Source organism: Corvus moneduloides, chromosome 10, assembly GCF_009650955.1.
Source record: "Corvus moneduloides isolate bCorMon1 chromosome 10, bCorMon1.pri, whole genome shotgun sequence".
Taxonomy (NCBI): Eukaryota; Metazoa; Chordata; class Aves; order Passeriformes; family Corvidae; genus Corvus; species Corvus moneduloides.
Window position 1 is genome coordinate 9165289 of NC_045485.1, and position 19650 is coordinate 9184938.

General features: G+C 37.0%; 1 protein-coding gene across 1 annotated transcript in view; it reads right to left on the reverse strand.

Moving 5' to 3' along the window:
- Positions 1-19650, reverse strand: part of CUL3 (cullin 3) — a 56209-nt gene continuing 36559 nt past the window's right edge. The window contains exons 7-16 of the mRNA XM_032119457.1: positions 18347-18492; positions 15290-15466; positions 14092-14262; positions 12594-12701; positions 9387-9511; positions 8931-9027; positions 7795-7929; positions 2753-2939; positions 1860-2005; positions 1-1225 (exon numbers count right to left, since the gene is read on the reverse strand). Of these exons, the coding sequence (XP_031975348.1) occupies positions 1094-1225; positions 1860-2005; positions 2753-2939; positions 7795-7929; positions 8931-9027; positions 9387-9511; positions 12594-12701; positions 14092-14262; positions 15290-15466; positions 18347-18492 (1424 nt within the window). The 3' untranslated portion in view covers positions 1-1093. The remainder of the gene's footprint in view (positions 1226-1859; positions 2006-2752; positions 2940-7794; positions 7930-8930; positions 9028-9386; positions 9512-12593; positions 12702-14091; positions 14263-15289; positions 15467-18346; positions 18493-19650) is intronic.

A 19650-nucleotide genomic window follows, 5' to 3' on the forward strand; every position in this document is an offset into this window, starting at 1 on the left:
TTTCATTACAGTAACAATTTTTTATTGCATGTTTAAAATGCATTTTTAAAAACAAATAGTGCATGCTGACTTCACTTTAATCTCCTGAAATATGCACTTATGATGGGGAGCCCTGGGGCTACAGATCCATCTATGATGTTTATTAACAAAATATAATCCCAGTACATTTCCCCAGGGGACAGTATTTAGTTCCAAAAGATTGTCAACCCTGTACTCTAACACACTTGAGTTAGTTGTTTGTGTACACTAAGTCCATTTATTTTAAATTTATTTTGTCTACATTTAGTGAAATAAAAACATCGCCCTGTACAATCCACCATCAGCAGTGAGTACAACAGCAAAAATTATTATACAGTTTATACACACTAAAATCTTGTCCTTTTTCCTATAAAGAAACCAGAACAAACCTAATCAATATAGAGTTTAATTTAGAAGAACTCAAATTACAGAAGGGAAAGCCAAAATTATTACGGTCTTTTCTGAGCCCCCAGAAGTTCCTGATTCATGTTGTTGGAACAGTGAGTGCAACTGGAAGAGTGAAACATGCTCAAGTTGTCTTCTCGGGTCTTCAAAAAATTATTAGCAAGTATTTAAATTAAACATGTCTAGTTAAAGAAACATTTGAAGCAGAGCAAGATAAGTGGGAATTTTGCCTTACCACTTGTGGTTTCTTTTAAACCCAACTTATACAATGCGCGAAGTGCTAAGCAACACTACAGAAACACATTTACATCAACACTGAAGATCTGGGGAAATGAAATTCCAACAAATTTATTTTTTTAAATGAGCTGTATTTTCTAAAGTCATTTTTATTTCTCTGTTTTCATACAGTATTGAAAACAAACGCGGCACATTCACATTTCCCGAAGAATTGTAAGGATGATCTCTACAGGGATAACGTTGAAAAGCCTGAAGCTCAATTAATTCATGTCAAAAACTCTCAAAAGGAGTAAAAGGCTTGATCTGAATGGTCTAGAACATGTATTGTAATTTAATAGAGAAGATGGTCGTCTTAATATTAATGATTTAAAAGAACTTCCCAGTTCATGCGAAGAGTATAGTCCAAGAATAAATCAAATTTTCTGAACGCATTTTATGCTACGTAAGTGTATACTTTGCGATCCTCAGGTGTTCGTGCCAAATATTCTCTCTCAATAAGTCCTTCAATACGCTTTTTAATAACAACTGGACTTGGTAAGAATCGGGCCTTCAGCTGCTGAGTTACCTAAAACAAAATAAAACCCGACAATATGAGATCACAGCACAAGTAAGATCTTGAAGCATCCTAACAGAACACAACAAACAGAAAAATGTATTAAGACAGAGATGGTGACAACTATGAAGCATAAAAAGCAGCCTGCAGGCTTCTGACCATCCCTCCACTTGCTTGCTCATGTTGGGGTATGATTCAAAGCTCTACAGAGGCATGGTCACAACCTGAGATTGCTCCCAATTTCACAGCTCTAAGGGAGTTCAGGAGTGCAAAACGTGTAACGTCCTGGAGCTGTGTGAGCTTAGGAGTGAAGAGCAGCAGGACTGTTTGTCTGCTAAGAACTCAAATCTCTCAAACCTGGACCCAAGAGTCAGTAACAAGATCAAAGCAGAAAATAATGTTAAGCACAGTGGTTTGCTTTTCAAGGAATTTAACATCATAACAGCACTAAAAGTAGGAAGGAAAATTAGATATCCTGTGAGTACATCCTAAAGTGAAGGGTAAGGATTTAGGTGTGTCTTCAGACAGGGAGAAAAGAATGGATGGGTTAAATACAGCATCCCTCAAAAGCCTTTCAGCATCATGTTAGCGAGAGCTGTGTAACTTTGATGAGTTACTAGCAAAAGCAACCTCTGTACAAGCATACCTCTGCTACTAGCACGTTGTGTTGCATCTTCTTTCTAGATTTCATTATCCGAACTATAGCAGCTTCTATCTCATGTTTTCTGTCATCATCTACCTTCTGCCTTGTTTCTTTCCTTTCTGGATCAGATTCTCCTTGTTTGGCAGCAACTTAAAGAAAATGGAGAATGTAAATAATGTTAGCAAAATTAACAATTATTTCATTGTGTGTTAGCTTCACTATTTATTTCATCTAGACATCAAGTTATATTTTTGTGAGTTTTGACATTCTCAAAGTCGATGTTTTTTTTTAAATGAAAACCAGCTACAAGAACATATTAACACTTTCTGGTATATTTTGATAGCAACTGACAAGATAACAAACTGTTATTTAATTACTACTATGTTAAAATTTGAACAGTACTCAAATCTGCTTACAGGCACAAGCACCAGCACTTCCATAAACTAATGAAGTGGTATTATACACTTCGCTTCCCTTATTTGTTCAGCCCAAATCATTGCCCAAAACCATTATAAGCTACCTGGTACTTGAAAATGGCTGTTGTATCATGGGCTAAAAACATCACTCATTTCACAGCAGTACAGCAACTTATGAGGCAATTTTCCTATTTCTGAATCAATCAGTAGCTTATTTTTCATTTTATTATTTAATTTGAATTTTATTTTTCTTTCAGTATTTCCTGTAAGAGATAATTACAAATTTTGTAAAGTAAAAGGCTTAACTGACTTCCACATTTTTCTTGGTATTTGAATTTTCATTTTGATGCAACTAATCATCAAAAAAAAAAAAAATCTCTCTTCCTTTCACTTCTATGGACATCAAACCTGTAAAAGATAATTTGAAAGTTTTAAGGCAGTTTTGGGACTGCAAGAGAGTAGAATATAAAGCTCACTTACCCGTCTGAATCTTGACTCTGTGTAGTTTAGATGTGAACTGATCGTTCACTGTAAATATATGACCATTTTCTATTTCTTTTGATTTAGGCTCTTTTGTGAGAACACGTTGTGTTGGTTTGCCACATGCAAGGGACTGTAGGGCTCTAACCAGTTCTCTTTCGGGGATATCAGTTTCTTGTTGAATTTCCTGAAGAAGAATACTTAGTTAGCTTATGGCTGTGGCACAAGTATCACCTGCTGCAAACAACATCAGGGACTGCTTAAAAAAGTAATACTGTGACAGTTGTGGCACTTGAAGGGTAAGAACTCATTCAGCAGCAAGGTCTCAGTTGGTACTGTGCAAAATGATCCACCTGGGTCAGTGCACAGACAGTGAATTCTGTCAAATGAACAATGCCATAAGCTGAAAGGAGAAGAATGAATAATCAGCTGTTCCATTTCCCTGCAATTTCTGAGAGGGCTGAAAGGATTTGTTAACTGTTTCCGAGGTTTGTTGAACAGGGTGAAACCAAACCTTCTGACTAACTCAGTATGGAAAACATCCATGACGTTCATGACCATTCCTGACCAAGAGCTGCACAAATGCTTTTGCATTCAGCCATGCTGTTGAAAAGAAGATCTTTACAAATAGAGCAAACAATGTCTGGTTTCACTGTAGCATAGAAATACTCTAGATTCATCATACTTCCTTTCTAAATAACTCAACTTATTTACAGCCCAGATGCCTTTCGCTAGGACTTCTCCAGGTGAAATACAAAAAGACCCCATTATAGTGCAGCAAACATACGAACTTTGAAGACTGTTTGTAAAAACATGTACATAACCTGGTGCACCTCTGTCAGTGTTCTTAAGAGTCAGCTGAGAAATGGATGTTAGGCAAGTCACCAGTGGTCATGAGCTAGTAAATAAATTACACTGGATGCAGAATGATGCTTTAATATGCTCTAGGAGGCCAACTATGTTGCTCTCTCAGACCTAAAGTGTTTACTGAGCTCCCATTCAGTAAAAGTTCATTTTTCCTCATCTCTTTTCTTCCTTTTTCTAGCCTGAGGAAACTGCAGACACTTCTGATTTCACATTCCCATTCAGACTCTTGAGGGACTCATAGCTGCTAAAGAGAAAAAACAAACCTCGCAGACATGCAGCTGTCCACAAGAGCAAATACTGTCTCAGCTTCCCCAGCTTTGGTTCCAAGGGCAGTATCAAGCCCTTACACTGTCCCCATAAATTCCTGATTCTCATGGCACACAAGTCCATGTGATGACCTTAAGTTAAAAAGAGCAGTAACAACTCCAAGTGATCAAAATGCTAAGATCCGTAAAGAACTATAAAGAACTTTTAACAAGTTCTTTAAAGAGTGACCAGAAAAATCAAACTAAATTCTATCAGATAATGTTATTTCTTGAGTATACTCAAGAATTTTTTTTCTAAATTTTCTAAATCAACCCAGAAAAAACAGCCACTTTTCTGTTGTCATCCACCACGGACAACATGCAATAAAAATAATTTCTCTGTGATGCCAAGGCTCAGACAAAATAGGCATTATTTTTCAACTCGACCAAACACTACACACAGAGTGTTGACTCTGAAACTGTTTTTGACATAAGGTCAAGTTAACTGGAACGAGGTAAAAAGAATAAAATCACTAAGTCCAAAATTTTAAAAATTCAGAATTTTTGGTACCTCCTGCTTAGAGCTGATTTGGAAATACTAAAATGGTCTTAAGAGTATTCTTAGCATAATGCACTCAGAAATACTTACATATTTGAAATAAATTGTGAATATCCACATATTTTAACTATTTGCTAGTATCAAAATGTCTCTTCCCAAGCTGCTCATAGAAAGTTACTATTTCTTCCTTTGCTGTTTTATTTAAAACACAGCTGTCACCTTCATACTTTTTTTTTTAGATTCAGCACAAAGTAGCATTAAAAAAATATCCCAAGAAGCTATAATCCTTTACATGGTCACAACAAAAAAGTCTTTCTGAAATGGACTGATCAGCATAAAATTTAAGAAACCAAGGGAAGGTGCCAGGTTTCAGAGCTTATATAAATGTAAAGCCTTAAAGGCTACAAACCAACCCCAGCTCATTAATGATGTAATGCCAGTGACGTGCAGATTGCCAAACTTTGACTTTTGCTCAACAATTAAAATTAATCCTTTCAAAACTGAATCAGTTCTACAAGGCCATATATATACTCTGCTTTTAACAAAAATGAAATAAAGAGCCAAAAGGAAAATTGAGTGGGGTTTCATGCTACCCATCCTTATATAAACCACTGTGTATCTGCTATTGTACTTCACTCTGCAGCATTCCAGCTGAGCCATGAACGCACTCAAACCATTTCACTTTTAGAATTTATAAGCCAGCATTAAAGTAAGGACCACAAAGAACTGTACTGCAATATGCTGCCTCAGAAGGAGCCAAAAATTTCGAGCTGAATAAAAAAAAAAAAAGGTTATGAATGTAAATGGGGATAACAGATGTTCCTGTGCTGTTTCCTTCAGCCTGTAGCATAAAGTTTTCCTAAACATATTTTTCTGAAGATATTTGATGTAGCAGTGAGAAATGTGCATTTCTTCCCCATCTCCAAGAATGCCTTATTTTAAAGGCCACATTAGATTCATGCACAGGAGTAGTGTTGATTACACAATCTCAGTGCTAAAATATTACCAAGTGAGCTCTATCTGGAGGCTACAAAAGAGATCATTCTAGGTATGAACTCTGTCAGTTCTACACAAGAAAACAGAATCAAAATGTGCAGAAAAATCAGAAGGAAAAGAATTTTGTCATTTTGTTGAAATAATAAAAAGTATTTTTAGTTTTATTTACAGACTTCAACTTGTGTGCCTTCCAAAGCAGACATCAGTAAAAGATGAAACAGGTAGCCTAATTTACAGTTCTAATCTCTCACTTTTGTGGAATTATTCCACAAACTAACTTCTACTACAGTCACATTTGTATTTCTTATTTGTTAAACATAAAGAACCACCCTTATTTCTCATGTTATTACAAAAAGTGTGCATTTCACCTTTTAAAATACTGAGCTGCAATGTAAATCAACTGAAAAATATGTTATTACATGAGACTTGATTAGAAGAATTGAATTCTTAGAAAAAAATTAGCATTCTTTGAAGGCTTGAATGAAGGTCATTCCTCTTCCACTTCAGCAGCATTAGCCTATGTGGCCAACAGTTATTTTGCATATACAAATAAAATGTTGCTGTACAGTAATACAATAAATTCATATATTTATTGTGAAGAATTTTTTTTATGCAACAATCTTTAAAGTTTCCATAACATTTTATGGATAATTTTTGCATTATCAGTATCCCATTTTTTCTTCAATCACATGGCCTAATGGCTATTAGGATTATTATGAGGATCTTATCAAGTTTACAATCGATAATCACACTGAATGCAAAATAAAACAGCAAAGTCTGTTCAGCTGCGAAGGCAACTTCAAATGAATCTGTTGAGCTGTGAATCTGCAGAAACACTTACGTATCAGACAGTTTTAGGATACACAAGCACACACAAGTCAGCTCACATGCTCTGCTGCACTGAAAGCACTAGTTTGACACAACAGAGAAGGAACGGTTGCCCAGCACTCAGCAGTTAATCAGGGTATTCAATAATCAATGAACAAAGATAAAATTCCTTCTCCTCCAAAGTTTTCATAACCTTTCTTGGCTGGAGTTAAAGACAACTCCCACACACTTCACCAAAGAAACCAAACAACACAAATATGCCTCCTTAATGTTTTAGTTCAAGCGGGACACAAAGGGAGAGCTTAAGAACTCCCAAACCAGAAATAAACAAAACACACAACTTAAAAGCAAATGGACAGATTTCTCTATCATCTGGTCTTGGTAAAATAAAGTATAATTAAGAGCATGTATTAAAAATTGTATTTTTCCCTGCTCTACCAAGTGTTATTTATTCATAGATGGGTAAGGCTCTACTACTCATTAAGCCTGCAATTTGGTGGAATAAGGCAGCCACCAGCCCAATTTCAGAATCAGCTTCAAGAAAAAAAATGAGCCGTAAAGTCTCCCTCCTTGTTTTCACTCCCTCAAATATTCTGCAAAGTACTCAAAGCTGTAATGCTCCTGCAACAGATTTCACAACACACAGGACTTTGTGTTCTAAAATAATGTTTAAATTATCAGTAGTTTATTAATAATCTCTTATCAAATCCTGCCTTCTTTAATCACTACTGAGACCATTTCAAAGAAACTGCTTTATTAACAAGCTAGAAGTGTGCCAAATAAGCTGAAAACACAATCCAAACAAAAAGGCAAATGATTACTATGCATAGCACAGTCAAGAGCAGATGAGAAAACCTGGAAATCTACTCTGTTTCAAACTGCACCCATACTACTTTTCAAGGCTGCCAATGGCCTCTCAAACAGAAGATAATGTCTAAAACAAAACTATCAATTAAAATTAACAATATAATGTTCACACAACAAAGCACATGATACTCCTCCACTCCTAAGGTCTTCTTCTTCATCATCATCTTTTAGCTGACATGCCAGCCTTCCCCAGCAACACCCCTCTAGTCTCCTTGTTAAGAATCTCTCCAGACCCTTCACTGTCCTTTCTGGCTGATCAGCTCAGAGAAGGGCTGAAAGTTCTTTGATTCATCCTCCAGCTCAGTCCAGCCTGCCAATTTTACTTAGGTATTCAGAAAGCCAGGATACAAACCCCTCTCCACCCTTTGGCCTCTAAATCCAGTTTCTCAAAGACAAAATGAGGAAATGGAGCCACCTACTGCATTTCAACTTCAGCTTTTCTACAGCTCAATGGCCTAGAACAACCACACTCACAATTCTCAAACATTTCTGAAACCTTCTGCTTCCAAATAATTTCCTCCCCTAGAACTGCTTCCCAGGTGCATTGCTAATGATCTGCTTCTTGCGTTTATTGGCCTGATCCATACTCAAATAGAATGACAGGCACCTGATCTTCAAAGAGGACAAGAAAATGCCTAAAACAGTTATTTAGAATCAGGTAAGAAACCCACACCACTTACCTCAAATGTGTATTTTTCTCTGTTGTTAAATAGCATTAATATTGTCATCTGGAAAGTGGAGACTTGCAATATGTGCTTCCGTGTATTTGAGCCAGTTACTTGGGCACCTCCTACACCAACTTCTGAGCCATCTTCCTATTTTAAAATTCCAAAACTACTATTAGATTATTCTTAACTCAAAAATGTTTTATCCTGGTAAGATGAAACTTAAATTATGAAAAATTTCTCTAGGAGATCAGCCTACAGAAGCGACAGAAAAGCAACCACCTGGGGGCATAACCAGGATGTTCCTCCAGTAGCTGCCTCACAATGCCAGGAGGATTGAGGTCGGAGGCTCATCTGGAGGTCCTGTGGTCAAGCCACCACTCCAGGCCAGGCTATCTACAGCCACCAGTCAAATACTGACCATTGCTAAGGATGGAGACTCCACCACCTCTGTGGCCCCTGTTTCACTACTTGCCCACCCTCCAAGTTTTCTTGTGCTTAAAATTACCAACATATTTATCCTACAGAAACACAATTTCAACATCCTCACAAATGCATGTTATTATTAATACTTTGTTATAAGAATTTTGTTTTCGTTTTGGATTGCCTCTTACATTCCCAAGCATCATGCCATTACTAGTTGTAACATGGGATTTTAGTACTGGTCTAATCACTATGAAATTCCTTTCTTGTATGCATACAAATTAAGCATTGTAGTTATATAAACTCTGCTTAGAATCTTGTTTTTGAAAAAATGCTGTCTACACTGCATTCTGCATAGGAAAAGCAGGCTGAAATTGGCTTAGCAAAAAAACTCTAACAAATTTCTTTTCACTTTTGACTAAAAAAACCCAGTCAAAAAACCCAAACCACTCAAACCATTGAGGTCCCTTCAAGATCACATTTACTACTTTTCTACAAGTAATGCTGAGCGATGCATTCAAATTAGATTCGGGGGGAGGGAAAAAAGTCAAAGCAAAACTGCTACAAAGAAAGAATCAGACTATAAGGCTGATGGAAGGCATCTTTTTCTCATCCTTACATTCTCAATGGGCTTGCTTTTATTTTACAGAATTCTGAAGTTACTAAAAAATACGCATTTGTTTACTTTTAAAAAGAGATACAATATTTACATAATCTTGATTTCCTACCTTTTTAACAGGCCCATAGAAAGTGGCATTGAGATCTGCAGAGCCCATGTGATGCTGGAGTGTCAGCTGTCGCCCACTGTGTTTGGCTAAATAAAATCTGTAATAGAATTGAATTGAAAATAATATATAGTTCACATTTTGTATTGAAGAATAAATCCCTTTAAAAAGTTACATAGCCTTTTTGAGCTATTGAGGACATTCTTAAAACATTTATAACCTTCCGCTTTTTCAAAACATTAACTTTTGCCAGAATTCTATTTAAAATCTCCCAAAACATCAAGCATTGCATTCTCCAATTTTCACATGAGCTAAAGAAGAGCAGTTTGTCAGCACATCTTTAACAGTAAAACTGTTAAAAAAATCTGTACACGTGAAAAAAAAAAAATCTGTACAGGCAAGTTTAAAAAGTTTCTTCTCAAAAGAAGAAACTACCTAAAAATCTGTTTTAATACATACCTTCTAAATATTTCAAAAGCATGTCTGGGAGCTGGAGGGATGTTGCACTTTGGTGTGGCTGACTGGGTAGGCCAGTAACCTGTTGTGAGGACACGCACTGTGAGATCAACACCTCCTAATGAGACCTAAGGGTAATTGGAAGAAAACATACACTATTTTAAAACAAGACCATGTTTCACCACTTTTTCTATATCAGTGTAAAATGCTTGGAATTTTGTCTAACTACGAAAGAAACAGATGTAGCTGTCAACATTCTTTTTACAAAACCAGACAAATAAATTAATTTATCACTGTCAGAGTAGATGGTACAGCAAAAATCCTCTACATTATTCCCCTCTGGCATTTAAAAGCATACAGAATTGAACAAAATAAATTCTTAATCAAGAACTAAATGTCTGTGATCATAAACAGAACTTACAATATGTGCAACAAATCTTTCTAAATAGGTTTTCTGATGACATGCAATAAAGCTGGTTTGCACTAAATGTGTCAGTTTCAAAGTAACTCTTTCTAAATGTACTCTCTGGAAGTAGAGAGGAAATACTGAATATCTGATGTTGAACCATAGAGAGCTTACCTGTGGACTGCAATGCCAACAGTTACTCACTTTAACACAGCCCACCTATCCTCTTTCCTTAAAGACAGCCCTGACTGTGAATATGCAGCACTGGTGAGGAAACATGCCCCAGCTGAAGTGCTGATCTATAAAGATGTGTTGGCAGACGGTAAAGATCTGGCTACCAGTGACGCATAATTCCCACTAGGTATCCCAACTAAGCTGAGTATTTTTAAGCTTAAAACTGACTGCTTTCAGCTCTAGGAGGTAGAACCAATACCTTCAAAGAACACACATTATGAACAATAAAAACCAAAGTATACAATATTCAACTTATATAAATCCACTACACAGAAATAGAGCATATTATGTTTTAGAAGGTCAAAAACTGCCACCTGAACTCAGAAACTTTCACTATTCAACAGCAGAGTAGCATCCCCATGCACTACAGCAGAGTTTTTGTATTGTGTGTACTGAATGCCTGTGTGCACCAACCAACTGTGTCCTGGAAACTTCTGAAAAACCTAAACAAGCTTCAACAGTTTTCTTCCTTTAGCCAAAGTGTGGGAAAAGGCCATCAGTGCAGACAGGAGGACACAAAAAATATATTTATCTGGAACTGAAGGATCTGAGCTGCGATGGCAACTGTTTCCCAAAATTTTTTGGTCTTTGCCAGACCAGAACACAGCATTAATTTAGAATGCCTCCCACCTTACATTATTAAGAGCACTAAGCAGTTGGTGACATGAAAAAGTTTTGGAAGCACTTTATTATATAGGACATCTTTTCAGCATAAAAATAGCATGAACTGGTGGAAAGTGCCCTGAAGTGATCCAGTCTTTACAGAGCTCCAGCAAATGTTCCAGGAACACATTGCAGAAATTTCTCAATCTATTAGCCTGGACTTTTCCTGGTGCTAAGCTTTCCACTTCCTGAGAGCAAACCAATCATCTACAAAGACCTTGGCACAGCCTGTATCTCAGGATACAGGATCCAGCAGGAAACTTTGCAGGTAGGATTATTTAGAGAAAAGCAGACGCCTGACTCCTCTAGGAGGCACTGTACACATTCAAGGTACCCAAATTGTTCAAACCGGAGCAGAACAAACTATTTCATATAAAACACAGTATCACCAGCAATTTAACAGTAACAAAATTGCCCAAATCTTCCTGTATTTCCTCTCAAATATTACTGACACTAATAGAAACACATGTACTTCTGTCATAAACAGTAACTTCAGAAATTTCTATAAAAGGACACGATTAGGTTGACCAAAAGGCAACCATCACATGAACTGGTGTCTCGCCAAGAGAAAGGTGAAGTTTCAAATAAGGCCTAACAGAACATCTGTTAACATTTTAAATTCATCTTCTTAGCTGTACATAGCTAAAAAGAAGATAGAGACATCATTTATTAACTCACTCATTTTAAGACTGTCACGTAAAGTACATGGACCTTTAGCACAATCCCCTTTCCCTCTGCATGTTGAAGTCTAGCATGACACCTAAAAAATGGGAATGCTCTAGCAAGTTTTTATTGAAATTAATATTTCAAGCATTCCAGAAGCAAAACATGACTAGCCTCTAAAGCAAGGAAACCAAACAAACCAGTAGTAAAAGGTGCCTGTCCACAAACACCTTTATCCACATCCTCTCCTCTTCTGAATCCACTTAGAGAACATGCTGCTGTTCTACTCATGATGATTCACAGTATGCTGATGAAGAGGATTTCAGCCAATTGCTTCAAGACTGCAAAGATTTCATATCACCTTGCACAACCAGGGACATTGGACAGAGTAAATCCATGAAAATATTCTTGGCATTCAGACTTCTGAAACCAATTCAAACAGACTTGATGTACAGACCCTGCCTACCTGCACACAGGGAATTACTTGGCTGCTTATTATATACTGTTAGCTGCTGAGTATCAGTACAAAAAAAAAGTGTTTTAGAGAGAGTAAATTGGTATCTCAAAAAGAATGATGTCTCCATAAAATATTCCAGAGGCCTACTTTTACAAGAAGGTGTAATTTTTTCTAATTAAACAACTAAATTCATATTTGACAATTTGCAATAAAATTTGAAAAACTGAATTTTGAAATTTGCAATAAAATGGCAGTTTTGCTTTTAGCAAAGGCATTAATTGTGTCAGGAAAGTTCAATATGAGATGGCGTGCTTTGCAAATACCTGCAGCATGCAGTATTTTTCTTGCTCTTAGCAAAAAACACACGTCACAACTGGCGATTAACTTTGAAGAATGGGAGCGAGACGGCTTTGCTGGCAATGCGGGGTTTGGGAAACACACATGGCAGCTGGCAGTTGGCCCCTGGAGCATGGCACGGCCGGGCGGTGCCGTCCGGCAGAGCTGCTGAGCCGCACACCCACGGCCCAGCCCTTTGGGCACACGGATTTTACGGAACGAAACTGGTGCTACTCGAGCTGTGGATCGAGCTCCGAACCGACTCTGGCATTTCAGGCAATGCTAACACAGTTTATAACATAAGAAACACAGTAAAAGGAACAATCTGCACAAGCTGACAAAGTCCTTCTCGGCACACACATTTAGGAACAAATGAAAAACCACAAGCGTGGACAGAAGTGCAGGGTTTGTACTGAACTTAAAGGACATGCACACAGACCCCAGCACTTACCCCTGTCGCCTGAAGATGTTGCCTAAACTCATCCATCGTTGTGTTTGAGATGCTCATGTCCCTGAACATTCCTTCCAGTTTTGACGTGAATTGACATCCACATTCAGTCTAAAATCACACAAAATAATTTGTTGTACCAGCACTATGAAAATAAAGCTTCTGATAGGCAAACTACAAGACTAAAGCTAGTTTATAAATCCCCAAAATTACATTTCTGTACTTTTACTGGAATTTCCATTTGCATTACATTCAGATCTTAGAAAAGTTTCCTATCTTATATAAAGATCTAACCCTACACAGCTCTTAACTTGCTTTCCTTCTCTTTTCTCCATTATTGTATCTTTGTTTTAGCTTTCTATATCATATTAAAAAAACTCTGAAAGCTAATCAAATCAAGACATACACTTCCACTTGCTTTGACCACAAGACTGTAAAGGGAAATGAACACTACTTATATCAGAAGGAAACTCCTGTTGTCCTAGGACTGTTTCATTTGAAGGCTGTCTGCAGGTTACCCAGCAAGATTCCTAGGCCTCGTGAGAATCAGGGACATCTGCACACAGGCAGATGTGCACAAGCTGATGCATTTCAGTTGCACATACAGGACTGTGCGCCCATTTCTAAGCCATACTGTGATACAATGGAAAAGGAAGCATGTTAGCTTCAGCAGTTCTTAAGAGGGTCCTTCATGTCCACTGATTCATCTTCCAAATGTGTGCCTTCTGAATCACCAGGCTAAAAGTGGTGGAGAGGTAATTGAGAAAGAATTAATACTGAGAAATTTGGAGAAATCTGATACAAATAGGCTTCACTCACTGATAGAATATAAACATAAAAATTAAGGATCAGTGAAGTTTGATTTTAGGATCCCTCTGCTTCAGAAGTTCTCTAGTTATTTGTCATGCCACTTAGGAAGAAGCTGCAATAGAACTTCCTTTAAGGTCTGTTCAACTTCAGGCTTTACTTTCTTCTCCATCTCTTGGTCTATTTAATCCATCTCTTGGTATTTAACCAGCTAAGGAAAATGTGTTTCTAGAGACTGATATGAAGGTATTTTTTTTCCAAACTCCTTAACCAAAAAGGAATTGAGTATTATCACCGGTCTGCTGATGGAGGCAACTAAAAAACAACACCACAAGCAATAATAAAATTGCACTGTGAATAACAGAAAACCTGGGATAACACACAGTCTTATCTTCAAATTCAGTCACTGCAGTTGTCCTATTATTGAAAAAGTTTTAAACGTACAAAAAGATTTTATTTTCTAGATTGCACTCATCACAGGGGCTTTTCAGTACTTCCTTCCTTTCAGTTCAATGAAAATATTCGGAAAAACCCTTTGCATTTTCGGTTGAGGCTTTCAAAATCAACTCTGTATTTAGCACCAATCAAGATTAATGTTATCTATACATCTCATGTAAAACCAGAAGGAACCATATCTATGTAAAATAAAAAATAAAGAGAAAACCCCCTAAAAAGAAAGCAAGTACTGTTTTACCTTTAATTTGGAGATCATATTCTTCTCAGAGTCATCTGAAACACTCTTGTTTGTGAGAAGTCTTCTTGCCAAGTGCTGCTTGTAATAGCGTTCAAAAACATCTTTCTCTTGCATAAACCTGAATAATACCATTGCCTTATCCAATATAGTTTCTACTTCTTGCTCTGTTAGCTGTAAAAGAAATAATTTGTTGGGTTTTAATCTTCCAGCACAAGTGTCTTACACAACCTACATACTTAAAGTAATTCATAGCAGCAGGTGGTCTAACAGTAGCCAACAAAACTGGTTCACCATATGACTGACAGCCGAAAGAACAGTGCACAAACTTAATAAAGTGGAGTAAGAAATAAACCTAAAATGAAGGGAAAGGCAAGAGAAAGGGAGAAGGGAAACACTGAATGGGTAGAATGCCTTGATAAATACATTAAAAGTTCCTGTGTAAGTTTTAAAAAGCACTGATAGAAATCAGTATTAGGAGTATGAAAAGTTAATTTGGAATGAAAGCTTTTAAGATTTGTTTTGCAAAGCCCATCTAGTGCCACAACAAATAAAATGATTATTTGTTTTATAAAAAAATAGAATTTATTATTTGATTACCAAAGCGTAAGTTGCATGCTCTAATATTCAGTTTTATTGAGAATAACTGAAGCCTCAGCTGAACCATCCGTCCAGTTCTGGGTTCTGTACCTCAGAAAATTACATGAAAGAAGCAAAGACTGAAGGCAACAGACGTACTTAGATGACAGATACGGTAACAGACCCCTGGTATGTAAAAACAGTAAAAAGCTGAGAAGTCAAACCCTTTTCCCTAACCAAATTAATTTTCAAAAGAAATTATTAGATATTGAGAGCAGCTTCCAAACTATAAATATATTTAAGGAAATTATATGTAAGGTTTCAAAAGAAGGGAGCTGCAGAATCTACTACAACCCGACTGTTTTTTGAGGAAGCATCTGCTAGAAGTAGTTTAGGTATGCTGCTTCAAGAGGGAGGTGACATGCCACGCAGATCTTGTGCCTGATTTTTCTGTAAGTTTAGATCTGAAGTATTATGAGCTCAGATGTGTTATACATACCTTTTTAAGGTAGTACTGTCATTTCTCTTAATATAAAAATAATTCTTAGAAAAGTAGCTTAGTTTAATTCAATCCAAGTTTACACAGCAAAAAGCATGATATTTTGAGTTGATTTATACTTACTCCCTTGACTCCCTTTTTCAGCTTATCATCAATAAATAATGAGAGGTACTCTGGAGACCTGGAGTTGAGGTTGAGGAAGTACTCAAAGTCACCCGCAATTGTCTGCTTGAAGAGCCGATCATTATTGAAAGATTCTTGAAGAAAGCGATCAAACCTACTCTTCAAGTCCAGTAAACCCTTTCAAAAAAAACCCAAAAAAAACCCAACAAAACCATTTTCACTGCTATGAAGTTGTAAGCTGGGAAACAATAATAATAGATGAGGCAATAGACAAGACCAGATCTACAGTCAGAGGTTCTGCAATGCTCTCTGTTCAGCATCGTTAGAAACTATCTGAAATTTTGTTTCCATTTTTACATTTCTATTGCTGCCATGAATCTCTTATAGAAGCAATTTTCAGATAAACTGGCTAAATTATTGGTGTCAAATACTGGTGCAGTTTGCTGTAATACACTTCTCAGATTAAGAAAGCTTTTTAAACACCCTTGTTAAACAGGTTGATTTCCTGTATTTTTGAATCTGCAACTTAAAGGAGGTATTTGTTGCACTCATTAAGCCTTTTCTATTTCAAACAACACAGACAAAGTCAGTATCATAAACACAGCATCTGGGAAAGCTGAGGTTAAGCACCCATTAAGTGCATCCCTAGAGCTACTCAACAAGTTTTCTCCTAAAACACAATGCAACAACAGGCCTAAACTTGTCAGCGTTTTTGTTTCCCTCTAATTTAATCCAGGGACATGTTCTGCATTATTCAGTCGCGTGTTTCCTGCTGATTCGGAGTCACTGGGCGCATGTGAAAGTTGGATACAAGCACCAGGAACCTGAACTGAACCACTTCCTCTGAACTAAACCATTGGACTCCTAGCGTCATTTTTAGGGTTTGCACCATCTTCACCCAGGGTTAAAGCAACTGCATATAGAAGGCGAAAGCATCTTAAAATCACCTGAGCACCTTGCTAAGTATATATGACACACAAAGGTTATAACAGACAGTATTTGGCAGGCAGGGGGAGGAAATTTCACTTGAGAGTTAGATTTGTAATGGACAACCACTGCCTGCAAAAACTGTTCAGGTTAAATGGTATTTAAGTCTCTAGGTTTTTAAGAAATTATTCATATGCGGTTACTTAAAGAAGCCATTCAAGAATTACTCAAAGAAGTAGTAATGTTTCTTAGGAACTCACCATCTCACTTAAAGGAATGATCTTTAGACAGGCTAATTAATGCGTATTAGAAATTTTAAATTCAAAGTAAATCTCACTGTCTCTCTGTTTACCAAGGTTAGCTCATGTCTCCTCTCCAGGAGTACACCATCTGAACAACCTGGTGTTAAACAGGAGAAACTATTAGTACCTTGAATTACAAAAGCATTTCAACATCCCTTCAAACTATTCATACAAAGTTTTTAATCTAATCCCCTGGCAATGCTTGTGCAATCATCTCACCAATTATGCTCAGGGTGATGTCATGTTGTGGAAGCAGTGCTGAGCTATGACGGAGCTGTTTTTCTTGATGGTTTAATGCAGCTTCTATGTCTGTCTCCTTAGTGCTATTGTCCATGACAGATTCATGTGAACATGGCTGAGATGAGAAGAGCAAGGTGGTTTCTCAATTCATAGGTATTTCTCTCTGCTTCCATCACCTCAGTGGAAGTGGTGGATAAACCTTTTTGGGGGTTTTTCAGTAACTGAGTGTCAATCCCTGCCCTGGGACATCTTCGTGAGATGCTGGGGTCCATACTGAGGGGCTGAGCTCTGCCAAAGCACATGGGTATGGCTGCAAGTCTTCCTCAGCCTCTTCGCCTTTGTGACAGGAAACCTTGATAACAGCGTTATAATTAAGTTTCTATATCTATCTTTCTCAGTTGAATTTTTTATGATACCTCTTTAGGCCCATGAGGAGTGAAAATTACTTCAAAGTAATCCAGATACTTATTTTCCACATCATTTGCACCCCTCCCCGCCCCCCTTTTTTTTTTCCTAAATCACACCACCACAAATGTAAGAGTCCTTAATCATTACACCTAATAATTTTTTCAAGGGCATTCTCTCTTCCTTTTACCAGGCCTTGAAGAGGTGATTCTTGTTCAAGCCTGGTAAGAAGTTTTCTTCAGCATTGCCAGAAAATTAATAATCCAATCAAAAATGTTTTTATACTCAAATGGCTTCTTCAAATAGTAACCAGTTCTAGTGCAGTTACTGTTTTCAAACAGAACACCAGAGACTGACAGACATACAATATTACATGTTTCTCACTAAGAACAGACACAAGGACTTGAACCACACATTTTTAAAAACCTCAATGTTTAATGAATACACACCTTCACATTAAATACAAAACATCTTCCAGCTATAGAAACACAGCTTTAAGGTTCAATGAACTCTAAAGGCTTTATATGCAAATTTCAAACCATCTTCTCAAAGACAATGGAAAAGATGACAAAAAGTTCTGAAGCATATTTTGTGATCTTTATAAATTAATGGTACACATCACTTAGTGAGAGAGAGAACAAGAAAGAACACTCATATCTTTAAACATGCAGACCTGTTCTGTTTCTCAGGCAGACAGAGAATGGAATGAGTAATTTGTTATGACTGATAAACACTCATCTCTCAGTCACAGTTAAGCTTGCCATGAAATATTGCCATGTGATTTTTGCCTCAATAAACACTGATAGCTAATGTTACATAAAATTAAACAAAGTGGACACTATAAAGCTATTTGCCAGCAGATGTACAACTCACTCTGGAGACACAGCATTTAGGGAAATCCAAGAAGTTCCCAGCAGTTAGATAATTAGGCTGAATATGTTGTTTATTACAAGCAACTACTAAAAGCACAAAAACTTAAGTTGCTTGGAAAGCACATACTAAGTAAGAGTTCTAAACATATCTGAAGGTTCAGGGAATGTACATTAAAAAAATGTTTAAATTTAGCTTATTAATAACAACCCCTTTTGAATCAATACTAAGCTATACCTTATAAATTGTGTAGGTGGTGAACTGCTAATACAGGGAATGTGGGGAAGAGAAGGACGTTAAATACTTTAACTACCTGAATGTAGTCAACTGGATTCTTTCCTTCTCCCTCTTCAGAAACCAGTGCTTTACCTTGCTCTCTCAGGTATGAGCTCATGCACTCACACATTGTCTTCAGACCATTTGGCACACGGCTGAACAACTTGTACATACAAGCAAGGTCTGCAAACAAGAATGAGACATTATGCAGGACACCTCTGTGTGTTACACTTCTGTAACTCATTCATCTCAGAGCTAAAGCTGATAGAAGTTCAGCCACTTGAGCCACAGAAAGCATCCTGTAACAGCTCAAGCATAAGATTCTTCTAATCTCATCTTTCCTTCAGCCTTGACAACATGCTGACTGCAGCAGCCTCAAAATGAAAAACAAAGACTGTATTCAATTATTCTAGGTTGTCTGTAGCAGGGAATCTGTCATTGCTGACCTCCAGGCAAGCAAAAGATGATGCTAATGCTTCAGGATAGTGAACCTATTAGAACTTCAGCAATATTATGTTTTCCAGTGGTATTTAAGAAGGTAGCTCCAAAGATTATCATTCCCAAAATCAAGCACTGTATCAAAAGTTTGGTGGCTTTTTTTTTCTTGTTTATTTTTGGGTTGGTTTTTTTTGTTTTTGTTCTTTTAACTAAGTTAAACCAAATAGGACAGGACTAATGAGAAGCTTGTTTTTGCATTAAAAGCAAAACCTGGTAAAAATTTGGAGTATAATGTATATTTGTCTTAAAGCCAGTCATATACTTTTACACTATGTTTCATCCACCTAAAATACTGAGAAGTGGCTTAGGCTAAACATTGCTTTCCAAAAGAACAATCCATTCTTGTACGTTTATGCAAAATCTCATCTTCACAAAGCAGCATTTACACTCTACTATTTACCTGAATCAAACCAAGGCCTATAAAAGTTAAACAAATTCCTGTATTTTATTAATAACCTTCAATATCCTTGCACTCTCAGCCTGAAGGTTATCTAAACTGGATATTAAAGAAAAAGCGATTAAGTATGGTAAAATCTCTTTCTCAACACAATAATTCTTTTTTTACAGCTAGGAAATGTGCTCACTTTGTGCTCTGAATATCACCTAGTAATTGTGAAGCTGCTTTAATGAACAAAGGCCATTAATCTACGCAGCAAGGCTGCTCCCCATTCTCATGGCTTTACTGTGAGCACTCATTTCTAAATATAGATACTACAATCACTCTCTTTGTTATGCTGCTTTAGAAACTTATGCTCTATTTCCATAATAGCTTTCATTCAGTCACTCTCTCCCACATTAACGTCTATCAGGGAAAAGCAAATGAAGCCAAGCCCTTCTGTTTCA